Genomic DNA, 23,439 nt, shown 5'->3' on the forward strand with positions numbered 1-23,439 from the left:
GTACTCTGTATGTGCTTGTTCCACTTCTTGGGGAGTTTGACGGGATTTAAGGGTGATCAATTATTTTGGTTGTGCTTCAGCTCTACGTATTCCATCAGTCAGGTAAAGCAGCCAGAATTTGGAATTTAATGGGCCAAGTGCAGCCTCAGATGCAGCCTGGGATGCTGTTGAGACCAGGTCCCCCACCAAACCATCACTCCTGCTGCCAGCCCCTGACAAGTCCGAGCTCCTCTGTGCTGCTGCAGGAGATTAAAGCAACATTTCTTTTGTACTACCCAGTAATCTTTATGTTGGGTGGTAAAGTTAATGTACGGGATTGTCACTCAACCCATTTCACACCAAAGAGCCCAGAGCAGCTCTGAGCCAGCAGTCTGGAGGTGAGAACATCACCCACCCGTTCCTTGGTCTCCGAGGATGTGCGGAGCCACTAAATGAATCATTAAAAAGAATTGAGGATTCCTGAACTGTTGTAACTACTGAGAACACCTCCACCCCTGCCAGTCTCCAGCTCTCAGGAATGGCAACTCTCTCTCGGCTTGGTGGGAGAAATGTGTCTTAAACAACTCAGTTCTTTAGTGCGTGTGTTCCTCTTCACAAGGAAGGGAGAGAGGCTCACAGAGCCCATTAGCTGTTCCACATGCACATCCATTGGGAAGGGGAATTAGTTTCTGACCAGCACACAGCTGCTGGGTAACACAAAGGACAGACTCCTTTAATCTTCGGCGGCAGCCGCATAGCGGTGTCCAGGCTTGTCAGAAGCTGCAGGAGGAGAGATGCAGGAGGCTGCTGACAGCCTTCTAATTGGGTAGTAGAAAGCAGCTCTAAAGGATGTGTTTGTGCCAACAAGTGTGGCTTGACATCAAGAGAGATCTGCCGAGGAGCCGAGGGGGGAGCGCGGCAGCTCTGGATGCGCTCCCAGCCCGGCGGGGCTGGGGTCTCTCAGCCAGCAGAGCTGAGCTTGGCTGTAGTGCTGGAAAGCTCCAGCACAGAACACATTGCTCCGGTGCAATCAGGAGTGGTTGGCCTGGCTGCTCTGCCAAAACCGGGTGTCTGTGCCCTTGAGCTCCAGAGAAGCACGGAGTTTGTGTTGGGAGGGTCATTAAAGACCATCTCGTTCCACCAGCTGACACACCACAGAAGATGGGAGGTGCGAGAGCCACAAGCACTGGAAACTGTTTGGCCACCATGAGTTTGTCCACTGGTCCTGATTCTCTCGCTCCGTACCCTAGAGCCACCAGTGCTCCCAGTGCTGCCCGCTGCACTGCTGGGATCCAGCAGCCAGGACCTCCTGTGTCAGCCCCTGCTGCTCCAAATCCACTGCAAAGCAGCAGCAGAGCTGGCAGAAACTTCACGCTGAAAAACACAGGCGGCCGTGTAACACTACCTGCACTTAAATATTAATAGGGGCTGCTGAATAATTCCACCTTGAGACTTGGATGGAAGGCTGGCTGGTAGGGAGTGTGTGATAGGAGCTGCTGCACCTACCTGTCACTGTGCTGAGGTGACTCTACAGCACAGTCAAAGGGGAATTGAAACCACAAATTAATCTGAGAGTGCTCAGCCCCTGTGGTTCTGGAATTAAATGCCTGCTCTAAATATAAATAAAGGCTGACAGACTTGCTGCCTAAAATATCTGGGAGAGAGCTGTGGCACAGGCAGGGTGAGAGGCACCTGGCTGCACGTGCAGGCTCTGGCTGGGGCAGAAAATGCAGGGAAGCACGTCCAGGCTTCCCCAGGCTTCATTGTTGTTCCTGATGACCAGGAGGAGAAGCTGAAAATTCTGGGTGATGGCATCAGTCAGAAGGTCCCCAAAGGGGCTAAGAAACCAGAAAGGAGAGCTCCAGGAAAGGGTGTACTCCAAAGTGGGTATTTTTCTTCTTCTGGGCTTATTTCCACCCGAGAATGGCCCAGTGGCACCAGGTCCATACGTGAGAGAAGATGTTGTTGGTGGATGGTGGTGAGCAGGTGGGGCGGGACAGGACGGGATGCTCTGCCCGCAAACCGCTCAGCATCCCAGCTCTCCTCCTCTGGCACGTGTCCTGCCAGAGCAGGGACATGGCACTGCTGGCAGCTGTGGAGGTGCTCCAGAGGCGAGCCAGGGGCTCCAGGGGTGACTGGTGCAGAGAGAAAAGGCATAAGGATTGCAGCGGGAGGACTTCACAGAGACTGTCTTCTTTTAAAAATGTGCCGGGATTGATGAATACTCCATCAAACAGGGTTTTGATAGGGTCACTGTAAAGAGATGTAGTTAACAGCATGGAGAGACCCCAGCTGTGCTGGAACCAGTGCTCTTTTCTCCCTGAAATGACACTTCTCCACAGACTTGTGTGTGTGGGGAGAGAGCCAGACAGCTCATACCCATGGCATCCAGAGGCAGCTAATAATTCCCTCAGTGGTGGAGTGCAGCATGTTCCACTAACATCTGCAGTAACTGGAAATTTACCCATCCAATTTTCTCGTCTCCCCCAGCCACAAAGGGAGACCACTCCAATTATTTTTCAGACAGAATTAAGGCTGATGTTTACCATTATCTCCCTGGTAACCCTCTCCTCATGACTACATTATGCAACATAATTGTAAAGCCGCCTCAGCTCACTGGGGTTGTTATTAAATGCACTCTGCTGCTTTTTTTTTTTCCCAAGGTCAAGGTTAGTAATTAGGTGGCTGGTATGCTTGGGACAGAGCCTTGTTAGGCAGGAAAAAAATTAGAAGGAATTTAAAGGATGCATCAGGCATTCCCAAGTGATGAAATTTCGTCAGCGGAAGGCTGGCCAGTGAAGGAGGGTGAATTAGGGGATGTGAAGTGGTCCAGCACACAGGTCTGTGGATGGAACTTGGACAGACTCACGGCGTGAAAGGCGTCGGACGAATTTCCACAGGGAATGTGGGAAAGCAAGCGCTGATATTGCAAGCTGAGCTCGAGCTTCTGGAGCACAGGGGTGAACGTGGCTCCTCTGTGCTGCAGCTTTAATTGGAGCTGGTGGAACAATGGTGAATCGAGCTGTTTGTTTTTCTTCTGGCTGGTTTTTCTCCAAAGGTCCGCGGTGCTTGCACATGAAGTGTCAGCACCTTATTGTGCATGGCAGGGGGGCTGGAACGAGATGGTCCTTCACGGTCCCTTCCAAGCCAAACCACTCCATGATTCTATGATTATACAGCCCCCAGGCCAAGTGTTCCTGGGGATTTGCCTGTTCAATGGGATGGGGCAGCCACTCAGCAGGAGTTCTCGCTGTTTCCCTGGTCCATGTGAACTAGGTGACACCAGACTTCCTTGTTAGATCCACCTCCTAATACACTTAATTAGGGAATATTGCTTCATTGCATGTTGGACCCTAGAAGGAATTAAGAGCAGAAATAACAATGTTCCATGGAGAGGACTGATGGGTTCCTGGGACGATGTCAGATTTCCTGGTAATTTTGCTGGTTAGTGCCACGGTTGTTGAATCTACCTGGTGACTCTCCCAGGTGATAACATGCAGGAGTGTGTTGACTAGAGCCTGTAATCTGGAAAAGCTGCTTTTGTAGGGAAACAGCTTGGAAAGGAGCAAAAGATGAAGACCTGCAAGTCTGCAAGGGCCTCCATGTTCACAAATGCGTAATTATATACATACTACATAGAAATGTGTAAAAATATATATATATAAATACATAAACAAATAAATATATAGACATATCTGGGTCTGTGTATATACACAGGAGAGCCTGAGCTACAGTCTCTGGTTGTCCATGACTCCCTCTGAAATTTTCCCTGAGGGAATTGCTTTCCCAAGTCGCTGTTTATTTTCTAAACTGCAAGTATTTGTGGGTCCGGCTCAAAGCCCATTTTGGTTCAGATGTGTCTCTCCCTTGACATGAATGGGTTGGGAGGAGATGTTTAATGCCAAAGTCAAAACTCTCCCCAGTGCCCTACTGGGGTCATTCCCATGCATCAGCATAGGCAAGAGTATTTACCATGGAAAAAGGAGGAATTACTTGAAAGGACTGTACTGTAGAGCAGTAGCCTTATGAAAACCATGACAGAGTAATTGGATCTGGCTTGCGTGCAAGGCTGCAAGAGAAATCAATAAAAGAAGAGGGAGGAAATGGGGAGGGGGAACCTTTCACGTTTTTGCAGTGAAACATCCCTTCATCTGACTGCCTGTAACTTACTTTTCATCATCCCTGATGTGATCTGCAGTTGAAGATTTCTCTGGGCTATAACCACAGTTGCTGGGCTGGGTGGGGTTTTTTTTCTCATCTTTATTGCTTGTGGGAGAAAATAAGGCAAAACAACCCAAAACTTTGTAACTGCTCAGACCTCTTTATGCACCAGGATCCTTATCTAACGTCTGGACCTCACAGTCCCAGGGCAAACCTCACCCTGAGTGTGGTTTTTATTGTTCTGGTTTGTTTTCTTCCAGTTCAAAGGAAGGGTTAAGCCCCAAAAAGAGAAGTGTGTCCTTGGTCAGGAGTCTGTAAGTTCTCTGAGTCACACTTCACCAAAAGCCTCCAAAGCATGTTCGAGTCAGTGCATGTGGTTGTCACTGAGTGACAACTCCTTATCCTCTCTACCCACCTCTGTCCCCGGGGAGGTTAGAAAATCTGCTAATTAAGAGAATGATGAGGAGAGTTCGATATGGAAAAAAAAAAGACCCCAACAAAATCAAAACAACTCTTGTGGAGAGCACACAGACCAGGACAGAACTTACTGGCTGGAAGAAAATTTCCAGATTCATGAAAAGGGAAGAAACACAATTTATTTTCTTTTTTTTGGTCTGTGAATAATGTGGTGCCCTTCGTGCCATTAATATGACACTGTGGTGATACGATTAACTATTGATACAGCATTGATTCTCCAGTGGCACAGTCCCATCTCCTCGGCAGCATCTGGTTTCTACAGAATCATGGAATCACAGAATGGTTTGGCTTGGAAGGGACCTTAGGGATCCTTCAGTTCCAACCTCCAAATTCCTCCTCAAATATTCTGTGTTCTTTAAGACAGAGACCAAGGCTCTTGTTCTGTGGGGTACAAATTTGTGTTCAAGAAATCCAAATCAACCCAAGATTTCCATTTCTTCAGAGCCTCATCCCAAAGGCTGGCAGGTCAAGGCTTCAGTCCAGTGTGAGGTGGGAAAGAGGAGGGTTCTGGCAAATAGGTGGATTGGAGTGGAGCAGTGCTCCTATCACCAAATGGTGGCTCAGCAGCAGAAGACAGCCCAAATTACAGAAATCCTGATTCCTTTATGCCACCTTTCCTGTTAATTGCTCACCTTTAGTCACGGCCCTGACTTTTCTCTCCCACAGAAAGCACTAACAGAAAATCTAGGCCACTGTCGCCGAGATTTAATTCTTCCATCTATGCAGAGACTTCAATCTTCATAAACTGCATTTTTAGGCAACCAGCATTACTGGCTATTGAGGGCAGCAAAGTTAATCTTACTGAACACAGACTTCTCTAAATGAGGGTGACCTGAAATAGCTCAATAGTATCCATAAGCTATAGGGGGGGATAAAGCTGGGATATACCAAAGGAATAAAGGAACAACCTGAGGCTGGGTGGTGATGATGACACCGTGGCCTTCCAAAACCAAGCTGAAAATACTCCCTGAGCGCAAGAGAGGATGTTTCTTTGGAAACAGGCACATTGAGCTGTTTGTTTAGATTATACCACTCATAGAAATGATGCGGCTTTACATTAAATTCCTGTTGAGAAACATCTAGAAAAGTCCAGCTGACTTATTCATGGCCCATTATTCCAAGCCCTGAATGCTAAATGTAGTCTCTAACAGCAGATTTGACCTCAGCCATGCTCCAATAATTAGTCTATAGCGTGATGTTTATTAATAAAAGTTAATTGAAACCAAAACTCATCCCTCAGGATTTTCAATCAATGAACACAGACACACAAAGCCACACTAAAGAGCACTGGAAAATCCAGCTTCACAGAGAAAGAAACAATGGAAAGAAAAGCCCTCACTAAAAATAGTGCTGGTCTTTTTGTGCCTGGGCAGGAAATGGCGGCACCACTAATTCCAGCGCTGAATAACGCTTTGTCTTTGGGAACGTTATTCAGCAGGAGGCAAAAGTAAATCAACAGCCAATTCTGCTGAGGAAAGTAAACATTTGCAGATGGGAAAATTGAGGCAAAGAGGTATTAAGGGACTTGCTCAAGGTGAAGAAAAAGAAGTCCTTCTTGATTACTGGTCATCTCTTCTGGTGGGACAAAAAGTCCTCAGCTGGAAAGGCCAAATTTCACTGTCCAGAGCAAGAGTTTATTATGTGTAAACCCAATAAATGAAAATGGAATTGTCCCAAGAAGGTGTATGGCTTTGTTCCTCAGAGGTATTTGAAGATGAAGCTCTTGGTCAGCATTCTGAGGACCTTCTTGCTGAGCTTTTTGCTGTAAATCCAGCTTTTTTTCCACTTTTCTTTGCTCACGACTTTGCCTGGCATCTCTCCTTCACAGGACCGAGAGAAAACAAGAAATAATCTCACAGTTTTAATTACCATTACTTTAGATGAGGAGACAGATGGTGCTTGCAGGCCCATGGAGTGATCCCAGCACTATCACGAGTTCTGTGCTTAAAGATCTGACTTCAGCCAGGAAAGTTTGTTCTGGATCTGACTGAAAAAATGAAACCCATGCAAATTGTCCTCTTCAGCTTCTACAGTGCACATTGCTCCACTGCTTTTATGGAGAAAAACTCTCTGCAGGTGAAGGGATTGACCTGGCAAAGCAGAGAATGATCCTGGTCTGTCCATCAGTGCACGAGTTCAACTATGAATATGAGAAATATCTCATTATCTGCCAGACCTGAGGTGGTCTGAGCAAACAAAGGAATTGCAAAACCTTAAAAATGTTTTTTCCCAATAACCTCTGACCACTGTGTATTGTAAGTCCTCATTTTGATGTTGTTTTTCTAAGGAATTAAGTAATTCCTTATGTACCAGTGTTGATGCTTTTGTCCCTCACCAAAACTTTTGAACTCTTTTAGATACACAAAGGGACAGAGGTCTTAAATATATTAATTTCCTGTGAATTTTGGGAAAATAAATAGAAGCGGGGCAGCAGGCCAGTGCATCTGCAGTGTGTGCACAACTTCTGAGACCAGAACATTTACTGGCATTATGGAATTGCTCACATTATTCCACCAGGAGTTTATCAGAATATGAGTACCCCAATCATCAGGGAAATTTTTGCCTTTTATATTTTAAGAGTTTGTATTTTATTAAACCTCGAGACACAGGAGAAACCAAGCTCATAGAAATGTCTTGGGTTTTTAAAAACATGTTTGATGTCCTTCTGCATGTTTTTGAGCCACCTTTAATTCAATTTCTCATTCTTTTTTTTAACCAAGCGAAGTTCCTGGCAGATTTTTTTTTTTTTTTTTTTGTGGAGTCTTGCAATAGTTTAGTTATTCAGTCTTCTGGCAAGCTTTACATTTATTTTACTTTGCTGATCACAGGGTAAACACACCAGAAATTAAATAGTCATCATATAATTCAGTCCTGTCTGTGAAAACCTAACAAAAGAGCCTTTTCCTTCAACAGAAATGAGAGTGACTGTCCTGCTGTAATAGCTTAAAATACATTGGAGATAATGTGTTTAAAGAATAAGAAAGATGTGTTCTAATGACCAGTGATAGCTCTAAAGTATTTCAAGAGCTTGGTTCAAAGTCCCTTGAAAGGAATAACAGTCCTTCTGCTGACACTACTAATCTTTGGATCGGGCTCATTAATGTATTGCAGATATTATATCCCCAGCTGCCAAAAAGCTGGAAAAAAAGGAGAATGTAGTCATAAAAATAGACATCAAATACATTTCTCTTCTGGGAATTAATATAGAAGCGAAATATTGCTACTACTGCTCTCCGGGGCTTTATTACAGATATTTCTTTGCTGTTTTTAAAGGAATTAACAGGGCAAGCAGTTCATCTCATCCAGAACTCTGCCTCCAGCAAGGGCCAGTGTCTAACGCCACAGAGAATGGCAAAGGCTCGGGTTGCTGCAATAGTTTTCACTCCGGCGCTGTAAATCAGTCCTTTCCGGGATGTGCTGTGCTGATGGAGAGGAGGAAGGGTGGGAGGGAAAACAGACATATTCAGGCAAGACTTTCCCCATCTTTAGCCTCTCTTGGATTAATTACAGATCGATACTTGGTACTCGCCGGCTTTTATAGCTCATTAACATCACACGGTGTCAGGGTGTAAATTTGTTACACAGCTTGCCAAGAACCGGGGGGGTGTCTGGAAGCAAATGTTCTCTCGGGGCTATAAATGAGACGCAACTGAGCTGACCGGTTTGAACTCTGGGTGGACAAATAATGCTTGGGATCTTTACCTGTGGCTCTCCAAGTGCCGTACAAACCCATGTGTGCGTGTGGGCATGTGCGTGTTCATGTCAGAGAGGGAGAGGGCGAGGAGAGGGATGGTGAGTGCCGCTCCTGTGTGCAGCTGAGAAGGCGGCACAATCCGGAACCAGGCGCTTATTTTTTTTCAGCCCTTGGGATCATTCTCAGGTCGCCCACCTGCCTGCCCACAGAGACAGCGTTAGTAAGGAATTAATAATGTGAGAACGCCTCGGCAGCCCCCAGCCCTGGCTCTGGGGAGCCCCGCTCTGTCTCTTTAAGGAACCCAGCGAGTCGTGATGCTGCTGTTTGTATTGCCGAATCCCCAGGAGTGCAGTTAAGAAACGGGCAGCTGTCTCTTTAAGTGTGATTTCCTTCTATTGTATTTGAATCGTGATCAGGAAAAAGGAAATGAAACCAGAGAGCCGGGGCTGAGCCACGGAGTAATAATAATCCCGGGGATGCGGCTGCCGCCGCTCGCAGCGCTGCCGCCCGGGCGCGGAGCGTGTGCGGAGCTGCCCGCGCAGAGCCGCTGAGCGCCGGGCGCGGAGCCGCGGTGGCGGCCGCGGCCGCCGCCCCCCGCCCGCCGCGGGAGCGGCCCCGCCGGCCGGGGCGCGGGGGGAGCGCGGCGGGGATGGGAGGTCAGCGCCGGGGGGGCCGTGCGGGGCCGGGGGGAGCCGTGCGGGGCCGGAGCGCAGCCCCAGCCCCTGTGTCTCTCTCTCTGTCTCGGTGCTGCAGGAGGAAATCCTGTGAATGTCATCGCGGGGCGGCGGGGCAGCGCGGCTGGCGACAAGGCTCCGCGAGCAGACAGCCTCTGCGGGGGCGGCGGGGGCAGAGCCCACCACCGGCACGCCACAAAGGAACCGGCCCTGCCAATGTCATCGGCCATCGAGAGGAAAAGCCTCGATCCTTCCGAGTAAGTGCGCGTTTTTTCTCCGCGGTGACCCCGCTCGCCATCGTCCCCGGGAGCCTCCCGGTGCCACCCGTCCCCCCCGACGGAGCCGCCGCCGGCATTGTGTGCCCGGCAGCCCCGGACGGCTTCGGCGGCAGCCCCCGCCGCTCCGAGCCCCCTTCCCTCGCACCGGGGACACCTGGCTGCCCCGGCCCCGCGGGGCTGACGGTGTGGGGGAGCTTGGGGAGAACCCCCCAAGTTGTGGGAAGGAGCAGCCGGGAGCAGAGAGGCGCAATTCCCCCCGGGCAGGGCATCTCCCACTCGCTCATCCCACCGCGGGGTGGTGGGGATGCTCGGCGAGAGAGAGAGCATCCCGCTTCCCAAGCTTGAAGGTTTTCCATCCCGAGGGACCCTCTGTGCCCCATCCCCGATCTGCCCAACTCGCTGCAGCCGATCAGTGAAAGGTCAGGGCTGTTGTCTGCGGGCGCCCAACTTCCACGTTTTCATAATGCAACTTCCAAGAGCTCGCAGAAAGCTTTGGTGGGGGCTGGGTGTTCTGCTAAGGGCATGTAGACCGACTTGATGGACGGGGTGTAGAAGGTGAGAATTTCCCTCCCTGGATTTCCCACTCAGGGAAGGGACCGGCTCCCGTGCCCAGATCCAGGCTCTCTCCCGGGCTGTGCTCCCGCTGTCCCGTCCCTGCTGCACACCCAGGGATGGTAGCTCAGCACGGAGCCAGGGTCACTTCAGCCCCGTACGTGCTAATTAACTGCACTTAGGCTTGTCTGGGATCGCGATAAGAGAGAAGAAAAAAGAAATAAATTATAAAATCTCCGTTTCCAGATAACGCTTAAAACATCGCTCTCAGTAAATTGAGTCATTCGTGGTTTGTTTCCTGTGAGATACTAAAAATGCCATCGCTTGGAGCCCAGAGTGAGCACATGGGAACTGCTGCTTTTGGGCATTAAATCACTTCATTCCATGATGTTTTACATGGTACACTTTCTTTTATGCTGTTTTTAAAGAAACGCTAATCCCAGCTCCTAATGATGTCCAGCTTTCAACTACAAAGTTTTTAAAAATCTTTATTTATTTACCTGCCGTGTGCTCTGGTGGCTTAAGTGCTGGCTTAGAAATCCACAGACATCAAAAGCCTAATGCATAAACCAGGAATGCTGTTCTGCATAAACATCCGTCGGGCTCTTCCGGAGCTTAGGGCTCTCCGAGAAACCTGGCTTGGGATTCCCAAACACACCTCAGATGAAATATTTTGGGGTACGCTCCAGAGTTTCAAATAATGGATAATAAAGGATAATGATGTGTGCTTCCTTCTATTGGAAAGCTCTCAGAAGTTGTCAGCGTGGAGCCCACGTGTTAGGAAAGGGAGTACGTGGCCCAAAAGGATAAATTTGGAAAAAGTAGGGCCTAATCATGAGTTCCCCGTGATTTTAATGAAAACTCACAGGATGGAGAGCTGGCAGGACAGGGGTGTTATGACATAACTTGCAGGGCCCAGCAGTTTAAACTTAGAAGGGAGAAACCAGAGCAGAATATAACCAGATAATATCTCAGGGCTCAGCTTGCCTAAATAAAAACTGCGGGATCATTTTCTCAGCCCAGAAGTTCTTGAGCAGAGGTCGTTCCTCCCTGCTGAAGAAGGTAATTTTTGCCCAGAAAACTGCTGATCCAGTAAATAAGCTGGAGTAATACAATTTTTTTCCTGTTGCCTCCTGGAAACCGGGAGCAGAGCTTCTTCATCAGTGTAGGTCTCCTCTGCCCCCACCAGCCTGGGGGAGGACAGACCAATGACAGAAGCAAATTGCTTGGGGACTCTGTGCTGGAGCACTGGTCCAATGATATGAAAAAATTTGGGGTCCACTCTACTAGCCACAGGTTTGAAATGAAATGAAGCAAGTGCTTAAGGGATGGATCCAGTAGATTTTTTTGATTGACTTCTCAGGGGTTTGGGTGAAGCCCAATACATTACAAAACTGGGTTCAGGCACCATTCTTTTAATTGTTTGCTGTTCTTTTTTTTTTTTTGTAAAAAAAGACACATTACCCCAAAAGACACGGAAGTCCTTAAGAGCATAGCTTTGAAGAAAATTCTCACTTCTTTTACCAGAATTATCCTAGATCTCCAAGCTTTTAAGAAACAGGAACAGCATAAGGTGCATAGAGTCAGTGCTAGTATCACAATAAAGATTTGTGCCTCCTTTCACTCATGGATGTGTAAATCCCAGATAATTGAGGGATGTTGGCATAGACCCATCCCAGGGGATTCATATCCTTGGCTAAGGGAAAAAAGAAGTCCTGCAGCAACATGAGGTAAAATTTTGGCTTTATTAAAACCAGCAGCGAAACTTAAACCAGTCGGGCAACAGGATCAACTGTTGTATTTATTCATTTCATGCTGTTCTGAGAAGTGACACCCTCAAACTTAGTCTCCAAATTTCCATTTCCCAACGGAAAGTGTGAAACCCCTTGGGTGCCTTTCTTAGTCCTGGTGCAAATGAGCAAAAACAAGGACACAATCCCTGTCCTAACCTGTCCGACCTTGCGATTTGTTTTGCTTTTCCTTCTCCCTCCCGCGCGGACGCTCTTGGAGTGGCTTTCCCTCGCCCAGCAGTTGTCTCATTCCCGCAGGGAGCCGGTGGATGAGGTGCTGCAGATCCCCCCGTCGCTGCTGACATGCGGGGGGTGCCAGCAGAACATCGGGGACCGCTATTTCCTGAAGGCCATCGACCAGTACTGGCACGAGGACTGCCTCAGCTGCGACCTGTGCGGCTGCCGGCTCGGCGAGGTGGGCAGGCGCCTCTACTACAAACTGGGCAGGAAGCTCTGCAGGAGGGACTATCTCAGGTAGGCATCCCCCTCCTCACACCCCCGCCCCCCTCCTTCCCATCCTTTACTGACTATGGCTAGGGATAAGGAATTCATTTGGAATGGCTCTCAAAGCCTGGCAGCAGTCACGGGTGTGACAGCGTCTGCAAGCTCAGGTTTGCAGTATGGGCTCCTGTCGTGGAATCCCTGAATTGTTTGGGTTGGAAAGGGACCTTACAGCTCCTCTTGTTTCAGCCCCCCTGCAACAGGCAAGGACACCTTCCACTAGGACAGGTTGCTCCAATTCCCCTCCAACCTGGCCTTCCAGGGATGGGGCATCTGCAGCTTCTCTGGGCAACCTGTGCCAGGGCCTCACCTCAGGGAAGAATTCCTTCCCAATATCCCAACTAAACACCCCCTCTGTCACTTTAAAGCCATTCTCCCTTGACCTGTCCCAGGGCCTCACCTCAGGGAAGAATTCCTTCCCAATATCCCAACTAAACACCCCCTCTGTCACTTTAAAGCCATTCCCCCTTGTCCTGTCCCTCCATTTCTTGTCCAAAGTCCCTCTCCAGCTCTCCTGGAACCCCTTTAGGTGCTGGAAGGGGCTCTAAGGTCTCCCCGGAGCCTTCTCCAGGGTGCACAGCCCCAACTCCCTCAGCCCATCCTTGTATTTTTGGGATTCATATGCAGATGCTTTATAGTATTGCTGGGATTCTTCAGTAAGTGATGGATAAAACTAGAGATTATCTGTGCTGGTTAGATAAACAACTTAGAGTTGTTTATAGCTAAATCTTTAAAAAATTGGGGGGAAAAAGCATTTTTAATGGAAATGAAGGCAGTGCTACATGTTGTGGACAAAGCAGAATTATTTGATAATGTGAAGGATATCCAAAGAACTCCTAGGACTCAGAGTTGTTGGCATCTGTCGTTCTGCACAGACCTAACCCTATAGCTCCAGGTGAAGCATGCAGGGTCAGTGTGGCATTCTGGCAAGCAGAAACTGGGAAAAGGGGCTGAATTCCAGCAGTCTCCCACTGAGCTGGCAATGAACTGGTTCCCCTGAATGGTTTTAAGGAGTTCTGTGCTTCTCCCAGCATTGCCATGGAGCTGAAAGGTGTTTAGACCCAGGTTAAGAGGTGAAAGATCATTTGGGTTTTTAGCCTGGTGCTGAATAAGCAAGAATTTGCACATTTTGCAGAACCAGATCCTACAAATACACTTGTTATGGGTGTTTTCATCAGTAACTCTCTGCCTGCCTGTTTTGCCAAAGTTTGTAAGTAAGGGACTAATTGGAGACTAAGATATTTCACAAAAATTGATAACAAAGGATCTTTACATTCTTGGTTAAAATGTATTGATCTTTGCTGTGCTGGTTGTGTTCCATTTCTTCTCATGGATCCCTAATGTGTCAGGGAGGTTTGTGGAACAGAATAATGATATTTGGTATTTTTCCAGCCTTTTTACTGAAGGCTAAGTTACCTGCCAATAAAAACTAAACCAAAATCTCAGTGGACTTCCTAATTATGCTGTCCCTGAACTTTGCTGATGGGAATTTTGCCGAGCAGAAATTAAGGACTGAGTTCTGCTAATGGGACCACTTGTAAATCCAGCAGCGATCCAGTGTTAATTACACTTCCCAAATACTTTTCATCTTAAAATGGAAGCAACAGGAAATATGGCAATACAGTTAATGCATTTTCTTTCAGTGAAATCCAACGTTTTTATTTATTTAATAATGCAACAGATAATATCTTCCCTCATTAATGAAAAATTTGGCAACCATTGTGTAACCTTAGCATTACTTTCCCTGGGCAGAAGTAAACACTGACATCTCCTGGTAGACAAAAGGAATTGTGTCCTTTCTCCTTGAAGGTCTCTTTTAATTTACCAGACATCCTTTTTCCAGTTCAGAAGATGATGTAAATCAGGCCCAGCACATGCAGGAGACGTGTGGGAGGTGAAAAAACTCTTTCCAGAATTAGTATGAAAGTTCAGAAGTCAAACTCAATGGGTGTATACACTGAACACATCACCTGTAGCATTCCTCCCTTTTAAGAAAAAAATATCAATATATTCATGCTTCTTTATTACTGACTTGACTTAATAAACTCTGCAGGGCATTCATTAGAGGCTCCTTTTCATGGACAATATCATGAGGACCTCAGCAGGGTTTCTCCTTGTGGATTAAAGAGCAGTCCACATCATAAAACTGTTTGGGCTAGCATAGGTATCTAGGAGGTCTTAGAATGTGTCCTTCTGAAACCCATCAGGAGTGGCTTAATGGATCAGGAATGCCTTCATGGATATAGAAATGATTGAAGGCATTTCCAGTGTGGAGGCACAGACAAAAGGCAGGAGAGCCTTAGACCATGACTTGTCTCAAGTCCTTCCCGTAAACTACAGAGCAACAGCTTGAGAAAGGCAAAAATTATCAACAAAAGGTAATTTCTGTTGACCACAGAAGTGGAAGTGTTAGTATGGCACAACTTCAGGCAATGCTCTGGGGAACCTTTGCTCCTCCAGTTCAGGATAAGGTCATTGATCAGAGAAGTCAATTATATTGATAGATTTGAGTAGATTTAGATTGGATATTAAGGAAGAAATCTTTCCCTGTGAGGATGGTGAGGCCCTGGCACAGGTTGCCCAGAGAAGCTGTGGCTGCCCCATTCCTGGAAATGTTCAAGGCCAGGTTGGATGGGGCTTGGAACAACCTGGGATGGTGGAAGGCGTCCCTGCCCATGGCAGGGGGTGGAACTGGATGGACTTCAAATTTCCTTCCAAGCCATTCTGTGACTTTATCCAAGGTGAAGACCTTGGATTTTCTGTTTCAATTTCGGTTGTTGCAAAGTTTCCAGTTCTGCTTGGCAGCTTTCCATGTGAACTCCCTCTAACTCAGCACTGCTCCTAATGGATCAAGGATGCTGTGCTCTCGTTTTGATTCGGTTTTCCCTCTCTGCCTGTCGTTCCAGGCTCTTTGGCCAGGACGGGCTGTGTGCCTCCTGTGAGAAGCGGATCCGGGCCTACGAGATGACCATGCGGGTGAAGGACAAGGTGTATCACCTTGAGTGCTTCAAGTGTGCCGCCTGCCAGAAGCACTTCTGTGTGGGGGACAGGTACCTCCTCATCAACTCGGACATAGTGTGCGAGCAGGACATCTACGAGTGGACTAAGATCAACGGCATGATCTAGCATGGACGTGCCTGGCGGTCTGTGACAGACACCTCCCGGGCCCAGCTGCACCGAGGACGTCATCCCTTGAGCTGTGGGCTTTGAAACGGGGGGGAAACACCACGCAGTCGGCCCTTGGCAGGCAGTGCTCCGTAGAATGTAAACTACACCCGGGTGAAGGAGGGAGAGCAAAGCAATAGTAGCTAGACTGACTTGTGTTCACAGTACGGACAGTAACTGACATCAGCTGGCAGTCGGGGACAGACACAGCACCATAACCCATCCTCCCAACTGGAACAGAGTAGGGACTTCTGTAAAGAGATGTTATGATGTTGTCACCTGCAGACTAGGATTGTGCAATTCGGTTTTCTTTTTGTCTCGTTTTAATTACTGAGCTTAGATGACAAGCTCCCACAGTAGGCGTGACGAGGAATGCTGGAAGGAAAGAGCCATCCCTCACGTGGTCATTCCATATGGCCTCACGCTTTGGGTGGGAGAGGAAGCAGCAGAAGGGTGGGGGTTATTTTTGCATGGATTTTTTCTTTTTCCTTTGAGAATGAACAGTGCATCCTCTAGTCCCAAACTCTTCTTTTAAAAAACCCTGCTGAATAGTTGTTTTCGGGCACTGCTGTCTCAAGATGAGATGTTCCCCAGATCATTTATATACAAATATAAATCTAAAGAGTTGTTCAACTATTTTATTAACTTAGATTATATCAATAAAATATTTGTTGTGTGTAGTAAGACTCTGCAGCTTTAATAAAAATAATGAAAGATTTGAGTGTTGTTCTTTCTCTTTTTTTTTTGAGTTGTGCTGGGGTTTTTTTGTATTATTAATTTTACTTTTTTTGTCTACACCTGGATCCACTTCAGGTTGCGTTTCAAAGCACAAATGTGAGAACACTGAGGGCTCAGTAAATCCTGTGCTCTTCACGCTAAGAAATTAGATTGTGCTGTAGGACAAATTAGTGTTGTGTGACACTAAGGCTCTTTGGTGTTTATAAGAATGTTTTGAGGCTGGTTCTGGGTGTTTTGCAACAGATTGAGTCTGTCTGATCTTGGGATCGTGTAAGACTTGCGTCTTTTAGAAAGGTAGCTCATCCTAATTTTGCTCTGGATTATGGAATCCAGGATAATATCAGGAGAGCCAATAAATGTATTTAGAAATAATTCATTTCAGTCATCTTTAAGGTCCCTCCTAACCCAAACCATTCTATGATATCACATTCTCTCCAACTTACTTTTCCTGAGGTGAATAGTCTAAGTTTCTTCTTTCCTGAAAGCTGTTTCGTGCCTCTGATAAACTCTTATTTCTCATCTCTGGTTCTACATTATTCTTTCTGAGAGTGGGACTAGAACCACAAGTTGTGTTGAAAGGCACTAAAAGCTTTTCCCACAACTGAGCAAGTCTGGCACCCACGCAGAAGGTGCTTGGCAGGTCCATTCACTCCATCACTACTGACACATCAGGAATAGCACCAAAACCTATGCATATCTACTTGACTATTCTCAATAAACTTGTCACCCAGGGGATGTCCCATCCACTGATCAGTGACAACGTTCTGCATTTTACAATGGATATTCTGAGAGCTCTTTTCTTGCTTTTGTTGTCACAAGTAGAGCTGGGGACAAACCCTTTAAATCTTGTTACCAGCGAAACTGGAAACTACACCTAACACGACCATGCTTGGAAAGCATAGTTTGAGGGTGATGATATTTAGCTGTTTTCCAGTGATATGCTGACCTCTGGAGGCCACAGGCAGCTGGTTATCATTACAATTATTAGCCTAAACTCCTGCCAGCAGAGGCACAAGGGAAACACAGCTATCAGCTCTCTTCATTCACAGTGGCTCCTTGCAAATATTCGGTCCGGCTAGAAACAAAGCCTAAAATAATTAATGAGTTCATTTACACAGCTTGGTGGGTGTACCCAGGATGCTGAGCTAAGGTGGAGGTGCACCATGGTCCTTCAGGTTGTGTCACACATACACACAGTGTGAGCAGTAACAGGGCTGATTTTCATGATTCCACCACACAGAAAACTTTGTAAATTTAATGCAGGGGGCATCATTCACATCTGGGCCGAGATCAGGGAAGAGTGTCAATAGCTCAGGGAGACCTTCTAGTTTTGCACTAAGTAGACCAAGACTTGTGTTTTGTTCTCACCTCAGAAAGTGACTTTTGGCAAGGCAGCTCAATATTTTGCTTTTCATTTACCCGCCTGTAGAACGGAGACGTTCTCACTTATTCCATAAAACTTCCTAATGCAAACGCACTCATTATTTTGTGTAAGGTCTAGTTTACACAGGGCAATATATTTTTAGACCTACTTGTAAAAGGAGAGTCCACAGTGGGGATCATTTTTTTTATGAGACCACCAGTTTTATTCAGTCTGTGTAACTTCAGGAAGAGCTTAAGCTGAGCTGGAAAGTGCCAGAAGAGCCTCCACTTGAGCAGCAGTATTGCTCTACCCAAACAATTATACCAGTCTGTTGCTGGACTTTTCCCTGACAGATTCCCAACGCTTGCTCTCCGAGTCCAGGAGGAAAGAGAGCAGATTTCTTTTGGAATTAGCGTAAGCAACACTTTACCTCATCTCAGTTATGTTCCTCCCAGTAAGGACGCTCTCCTGGAACAACAAGAAAATAAAATGTTCCAAAAACAACCGCAGAAATGAAAGCAAAGCTGATTTAAAGTCCTAAGCAAAAAGCACAAAAATCTGAATATGACTTCATCACTGATACTCAAATGCGTCGTCCTTTCCGTGTTTTCACTATCAGCAGTATTTTAAAAGGCGTATCATCCGTCAAGACTCCCCTTCTTTGTCCCCATTATTCAGTGTCATGGCAGGAAGATGAGAGCATTACCATCGATATCACTTTTTTAATTCCCTGCCCTTGAATAAGGGCAATAAGAGCCCTGCATAATGGAGTTTTCAGCGGCGAGAGTAAATGGGAATCGGTTGTTAATTCAATACAGGATCCAGAAGCCGTCTCTCCCTTCTCTTTTCTCAAGGTAATACTCTGCCTCCAATTGTCATTATAGCCGAGAATGAAATTATTTGAATTCTGGACACATCAGCACAAAACCCAAGACTCCCTGCCAATTTCGTTGCCTGCTTGGAAGAGAACATCAGAGAGCATCACTCATTTATACGACTGCCAGCCTGAGACTGTAAATTCAGAAAACAAGGAGGCCTCAGGTGCTGCACTTTAACAGGTCTTTCTGCTCCTGAATCACCCCCCCCTTTGGCACCCCCATCACACACAAGGTAACATTTTATCTCTGAAAGGCAAAGCTTTCAAGCATCTGCCAGAGCACACGCTCTGTACAGCCTGAATGTGAATTGAAAATGAGACTATTACGTTTATTAATTGGTATCAGTGACTTAAGGCTTTGAAGGAGATTCATGGCACTCGGGAAAATAATCTATAAAGATTTTTGTTGCTCTAAAAAGACAGTGCAGCATCAGCTTATTTCACTTGCAGCAGGTTCATCTCTTTTATGGAGCACATACTGCACTGCAGGCAAAGGGAATTTTAATGGACACTGGAAAAAATTATCTGTTCCACTGTCCCACAACAACTAAAAAAAACATGAAAAGACACAGAACAGAGAGATTGGGATACGATATCGCAAAACATTTAAGGCACTATAATTAAATTAAGATTCAGAAGTCTGTCAGTGAGATGATGAAGATTAAACTGGCAGAAAGTTGAACCATGTTTGAAGCAACTTGTTCCCTCCTGCTGAGGGTTGCTTTGTACCAGGCTAATGAGAAGGCACATCTCGGAAAGGTTCCTAATACACCAGCAGATCTCTGATGGTAATTAATCAACGTGGTTTGCAGGAGCATACACCACGTGCCATTTTCAAGTGCCTTGCAAGCATTAATTAATGTGTTATTGTATTTCTTGCTCCCATTTTAAGCCACAAGCCCTGACCCAGAGCAAGCCATGCATGACAAATTTCGATTTTTTAAAGATTTTCAGGGGAAGAGATTTTTCTTTTTTTAATGAAAAAATCGAGTGCACTTTTAGCTAAGTGCTCTGTGATCACCTCTGCTCTGTATCTGGCATATTCTGGTTACACTTACAGCTGGGCATAAGGCAGAAAAACCTGTAGCCAAGGGGGAATGGGCTGCAAGAAGGTTAATTCCTGTGGAGGTGCTGGAACTGGAGGAGAGGCAACAAGGAATGTTGCAACAGGAGTGACTAGGGTGATGGAAAGCTGTTGCTTTGCGGTGTTGAGAGAGAAATAACTTTTGAAAGCCATGACCCGAAAGAAATAACTCCTTCTATAGTCCAGTAGCTCTGTACCAGCTACATTTCATGTGATTCCTGAGATATTTCCTCTTCAGGTCTGCAACTTCTTGGGTTGGTTGGTAAAAATTCGTAGGGTTTTGGTTTTCTTCTCTCCTCAGATGTATCTTGCATCTTGTCTCAGGCAACTTCACCAATGTATTTTATAACAGCTGTGAGCTGGTTTTGAGATACAGAAATGCTTTCTTCTTTACTTGCATTTTAAAGAAACAATCACAATAAAAGTGAAATTCTTCTTCAATAAGGCAGGTAGTCTTCAGTCTGGCATGGTGACAGCTCCCTGAACTGGTGCTTACCATGTTGCTATCTCATTAAAAAGACCCAAGACCTGCAATTATCAACCTAAAGATGCTTTGCAACGCCGGGAAACTCTTGGTGGGCTCTAAGATAAGGCTCCATCACACTGTGGCTGTGATTTTTTGCAGTCCATGGCTGTGAGCAAGCGCCAAACGAGCCGTGATGCAGCCACCCTGGAATTCTTGGAGCTGGCCCAGCAGCGAGTGTGACCCAACATGCACGAGAAGCGTGCTGTCCAGCTGATAAGGAAACATGCATCAGCAAATACGGCTTGTTTATCCCCTAAAAACTGCTTTGAGGAGTGCAAGCAGAAAGAGCCCGGGTCTGCACTACACAGATAAGAGCTCTGACCAAAAGGATGACCAAAGGTCACACCAGGCCTCCTGGAAAGTCCCAAAGAGAAGCTTTCAGTGGGAATGGATGACTAAGGGAATTGCAAAGGGCTTCTGGAGGCTTTTATCTGTGTGCTGCCTCTCCAAATCCAGCTCAGCACTTCGGTCATTTGTTGTTGCCACGCTCTGATGAACATGCTCTGGCTCGAGGAGTTGGGAGCCAAAAAACCCCACCACTGCAGCCGTGACTGACTGCCCGCCTCGTTAACAATCTCAGCTAATGACCTAAGGACAGGGTGTGGAGTTGAAAAGTGAGCTGCTGTCTGGGTCATACACGTGGGGTTTTTTCAGGTCAGGAAAGACTCAATAACAGGAGTTTTGTCCAGGGATGCCTCATTATTCTCTATGTTCCTCAGGTAAAGGAAGACCTCCTGAGCTCCCACACAAAGCAAGCAGGGTCTCAGCACTTTCCATGGGATCATGAAATATTCCTCCAGCCTCTTTCAGCAGAGTCTTTCACACATCCCTTAGGCCATGAACCATCTCATGACATTGGGAATCACACACAGTGAAAACACTGGAAGTGTGTGAAATTAGAAATACTCCTGAGGCAAGAATTGTGCCTTCCTACGCCATCCGTGCTCTCTAAAATAAACAAACTTTATTTTTTATACTTTCCCAGGTGAAGGTTTTCATTTGTAGTAGTATCTTCTATTTGATTTATGTGAGAGGATGATATGAATAGAAAACCAACTTGGAGCTAAGCAACGCTGTGGAAGAATAAAACTTGGATACGCCAGTTTGTGTCAACACGGAACCTTTGATCTGAGGAAAAAATCCCAGTCTATCAACATTGCTCTCCAAGTGGGATTCCAAACTCTCCAGACATACATAAATATTTCAGACCTGTTTTGGAACTAAGAATCTGAGGCAAAAAGATTTGCTAATAACCAAAGACAAGCCTGAAGCCACAGAGCACCTTGATTCAGAGCGGGGAGGACCGGACATGGCTTTTTGATAACCTCAGGCAACTGATGCAGGCAAAAGCATCCACGTGGGAGATGGCCCAGAAGGATGAAAGCTGGGAGCAGACTCCAGTTGCTTTGTAAGCACCAGATGAAGTCCGTTGGTTGATTCTTGGAGATTCCTTGGACTTCATTTGACTGTGGAGCTGCCAAGGCTAGTTTACCACTGTGTGAAATTAGGGAGAGGCATTGTTGGTTTATCCTGGGTCTATGTGGCCCTAACAAGGCTGGGATTTTTTCAGCTGTTGTTTCCTTGTGTCAGGAGGCAGCTCGAAGCTGTGCTCTGTCAGAGATCCCATTTGTTACTAAAATGTCCAACAAGCTGCCATGCAATACTTAGTTGATTCACGTAGACATTTCCCTGAAGTTCTGGCTCTGATCCCTCCCTGTCATCTCTCACATCTCATCTGAGATTCGCTCTTGTGAAGCCTAAAGATGCCATTTGTTAACAGTTCATATGTAAATCCCCCACTGTTCAAAGGACTGCTGAACTGTCTTTATGTTTGTGTGATTCACTGGAGTCACCGCAGGATCGCACAGCTCCCATTTTTAATTTTCTTACCCTGCCCGTCCTGTGTTCTTTATTACAGTCACTCCTTGTGTTCTGGCTAATTTTACATGATCAGATTTCCAAGCCAAGGTCACTGCCTGGTTATTCCTGTGAAGCCCTGACCTTATTGCATCTTTGCTACAGCAAAGAACAAACCCAATAAGAACAGTATAATAACAACACAAATTTTCTGGACTTCAGCTTCTTTCTTGCTACCAATTCCCCAAGCTGCCTCCTCCCCTCAATGTCTCAGTTTTGCCCACTTATTGTTGTCTATTTAGAGCACTAAAAAGCTGATCTTGTGAACAGCAGACCATTCCCAAAAACCTTAGCACATTAGTCAAGTATCCAGAGACTCAGCACCCGGTGGTGAAGATCCCCAGTGTGTCGTTTCATTAGATTTTCAAGAAGTAAAAATAAATGAAGGATGCTAAAAGCCTCATCATCTCTCACAGAGTAAACATGGCATGCGCTGAGCAATCTGAGAAATTTTCAGCCTGACGAGTACCTCTGATCTATTTGGCCATTTGGGCTCCATGACTGGTGATAATGGAAGAAAAATTAGGCTCCATTACTAAAGTGGAAAAGAACCTTTATGTCTAGGCTGAGCTGGGAAAATTCCATGATGACTTACTGGTGTCATAGCTTCTGTTGCTGTCAGTTATTTGATGGAGAGTTGAACATCGAAATACTACAATTTTATGTGGGTTTATGTTTGCTTTAGGTTCTGTGGGTTTCGTTTGGTTGATTGCTTTTTCTTTTGTTGTTTTTGGTTTTTTCCTTCAGTCTCAGGAAGAGATATTTCTGTTTTACTATGCTTTTTTCATAATTGTTAGGATATCCATTAGGAAAGTAAAATGCCAGCCATTTCTGCACTGGAGGAGCCTCTAGCCTGACCAGGGGTGATAATCAATTTTTATAACTAACTCCAGTAGCTCCTCCACCTCCATCTTCACCACTGCCTAAGCCCTCGAGTAACACCTTGGATCTATGTAAGTGCTAGAAGCAAAACTATCCAGGCTTTTGGCAAAACCTGACAGAAATAAAGAATTATGGACCTTCTCTTGGCTCTGCATTACTATATTTACATGGGCTACAAACCCAAGGACAAACACAAGTAATATCATTTTATTAGCATTTAAAATACACTTTTGCTATTGTGTTTTCTTCTCTATGGGGAACTTTACAATTACAGAAATTATACAGGACAAAAATCTCCCCAACAGCTAGCAATAGTGCAGTCATAAAACCACCTCCTTGTTCCTTTTTCCAGTTCTTATTTGAGCAGTGTTGCTACAACAATGAATCGATTCATTAAAATCCTACTGTTACCCAAAAAACAAGACAGAAAAGAAAAGGATTTCTAGTGTAAAATCACACAGAAGAAATAATTCCCTCTTTCATATAAGAATATTTAACTCACTGAAGTTGAGGGGCATAAAAAGAGTAGCGTCTATTTTTCTGTGCAGCTGTCGCACATTGCATGGTTTTTTCCTATAAAACCTGATCCTGAAGATGCAACACATTTGTTTTTATTATATTCAACTCAGTAAGTTTATTTTCCCATTCTCAGTTTGCCCACTTATTGTTGTCTATCTAGAGCACTACGAAGCTGATCTTGTGGAAAGTAGACCATTCCCTGACCAAAAACCTTAGCACGTAAGTTGAATTTCAGGAGACTGAGGGCTAAGTTCTGAGGGTC

At 45.9% G+C, this 23,439-nt stretch overlaps 1 protein-coding gene across 1 annotated transcript; it reads left to right on the forward strand.

The window, feature by feature from the left end:
- The first annotated feature begins 8,901 nt into the window (after positions 1-8,901).
- LMO2 (LIM domain only 2) lies at positions 8,902-15,990 on the forward strand. Its single transcript, XM_069016378.1, has 4 exons — positions 8,902-8,967; positions 9,065-9,242; positions 11,864-12,079; positions 15,013-15,990. The coding sequence occupies exons 1-4, from the start codon at positions 8,961-8,963 to the stop codon at positions 15,230-15,232; spliced, it is 621 nt and encodes a 206-aa protein (XP_068872479.1). The 5' UTR covers positions 8,902-8,960; the 3' UTR covers positions 15,233-15,990.
- The last annotated feature ends 7,449 nt before the right edge of the window (positions 15,991-23,439 follow it).

Source organism: Aphelocoma coerulescens, chromosome 5, assembly GCF_041296385.1.
Source record: "Aphelocoma coerulescens isolate FSJ_1873_10779 chromosome 5, UR_Acoe_1.0, whole genome shotgun sequence".
Classification (NCBI taxonomy): Eukaryota; Metazoa; Chordata; class Aves; order Passeriformes; family Corvidae; genus Aphelocoma; species Aphelocoma coerulescens.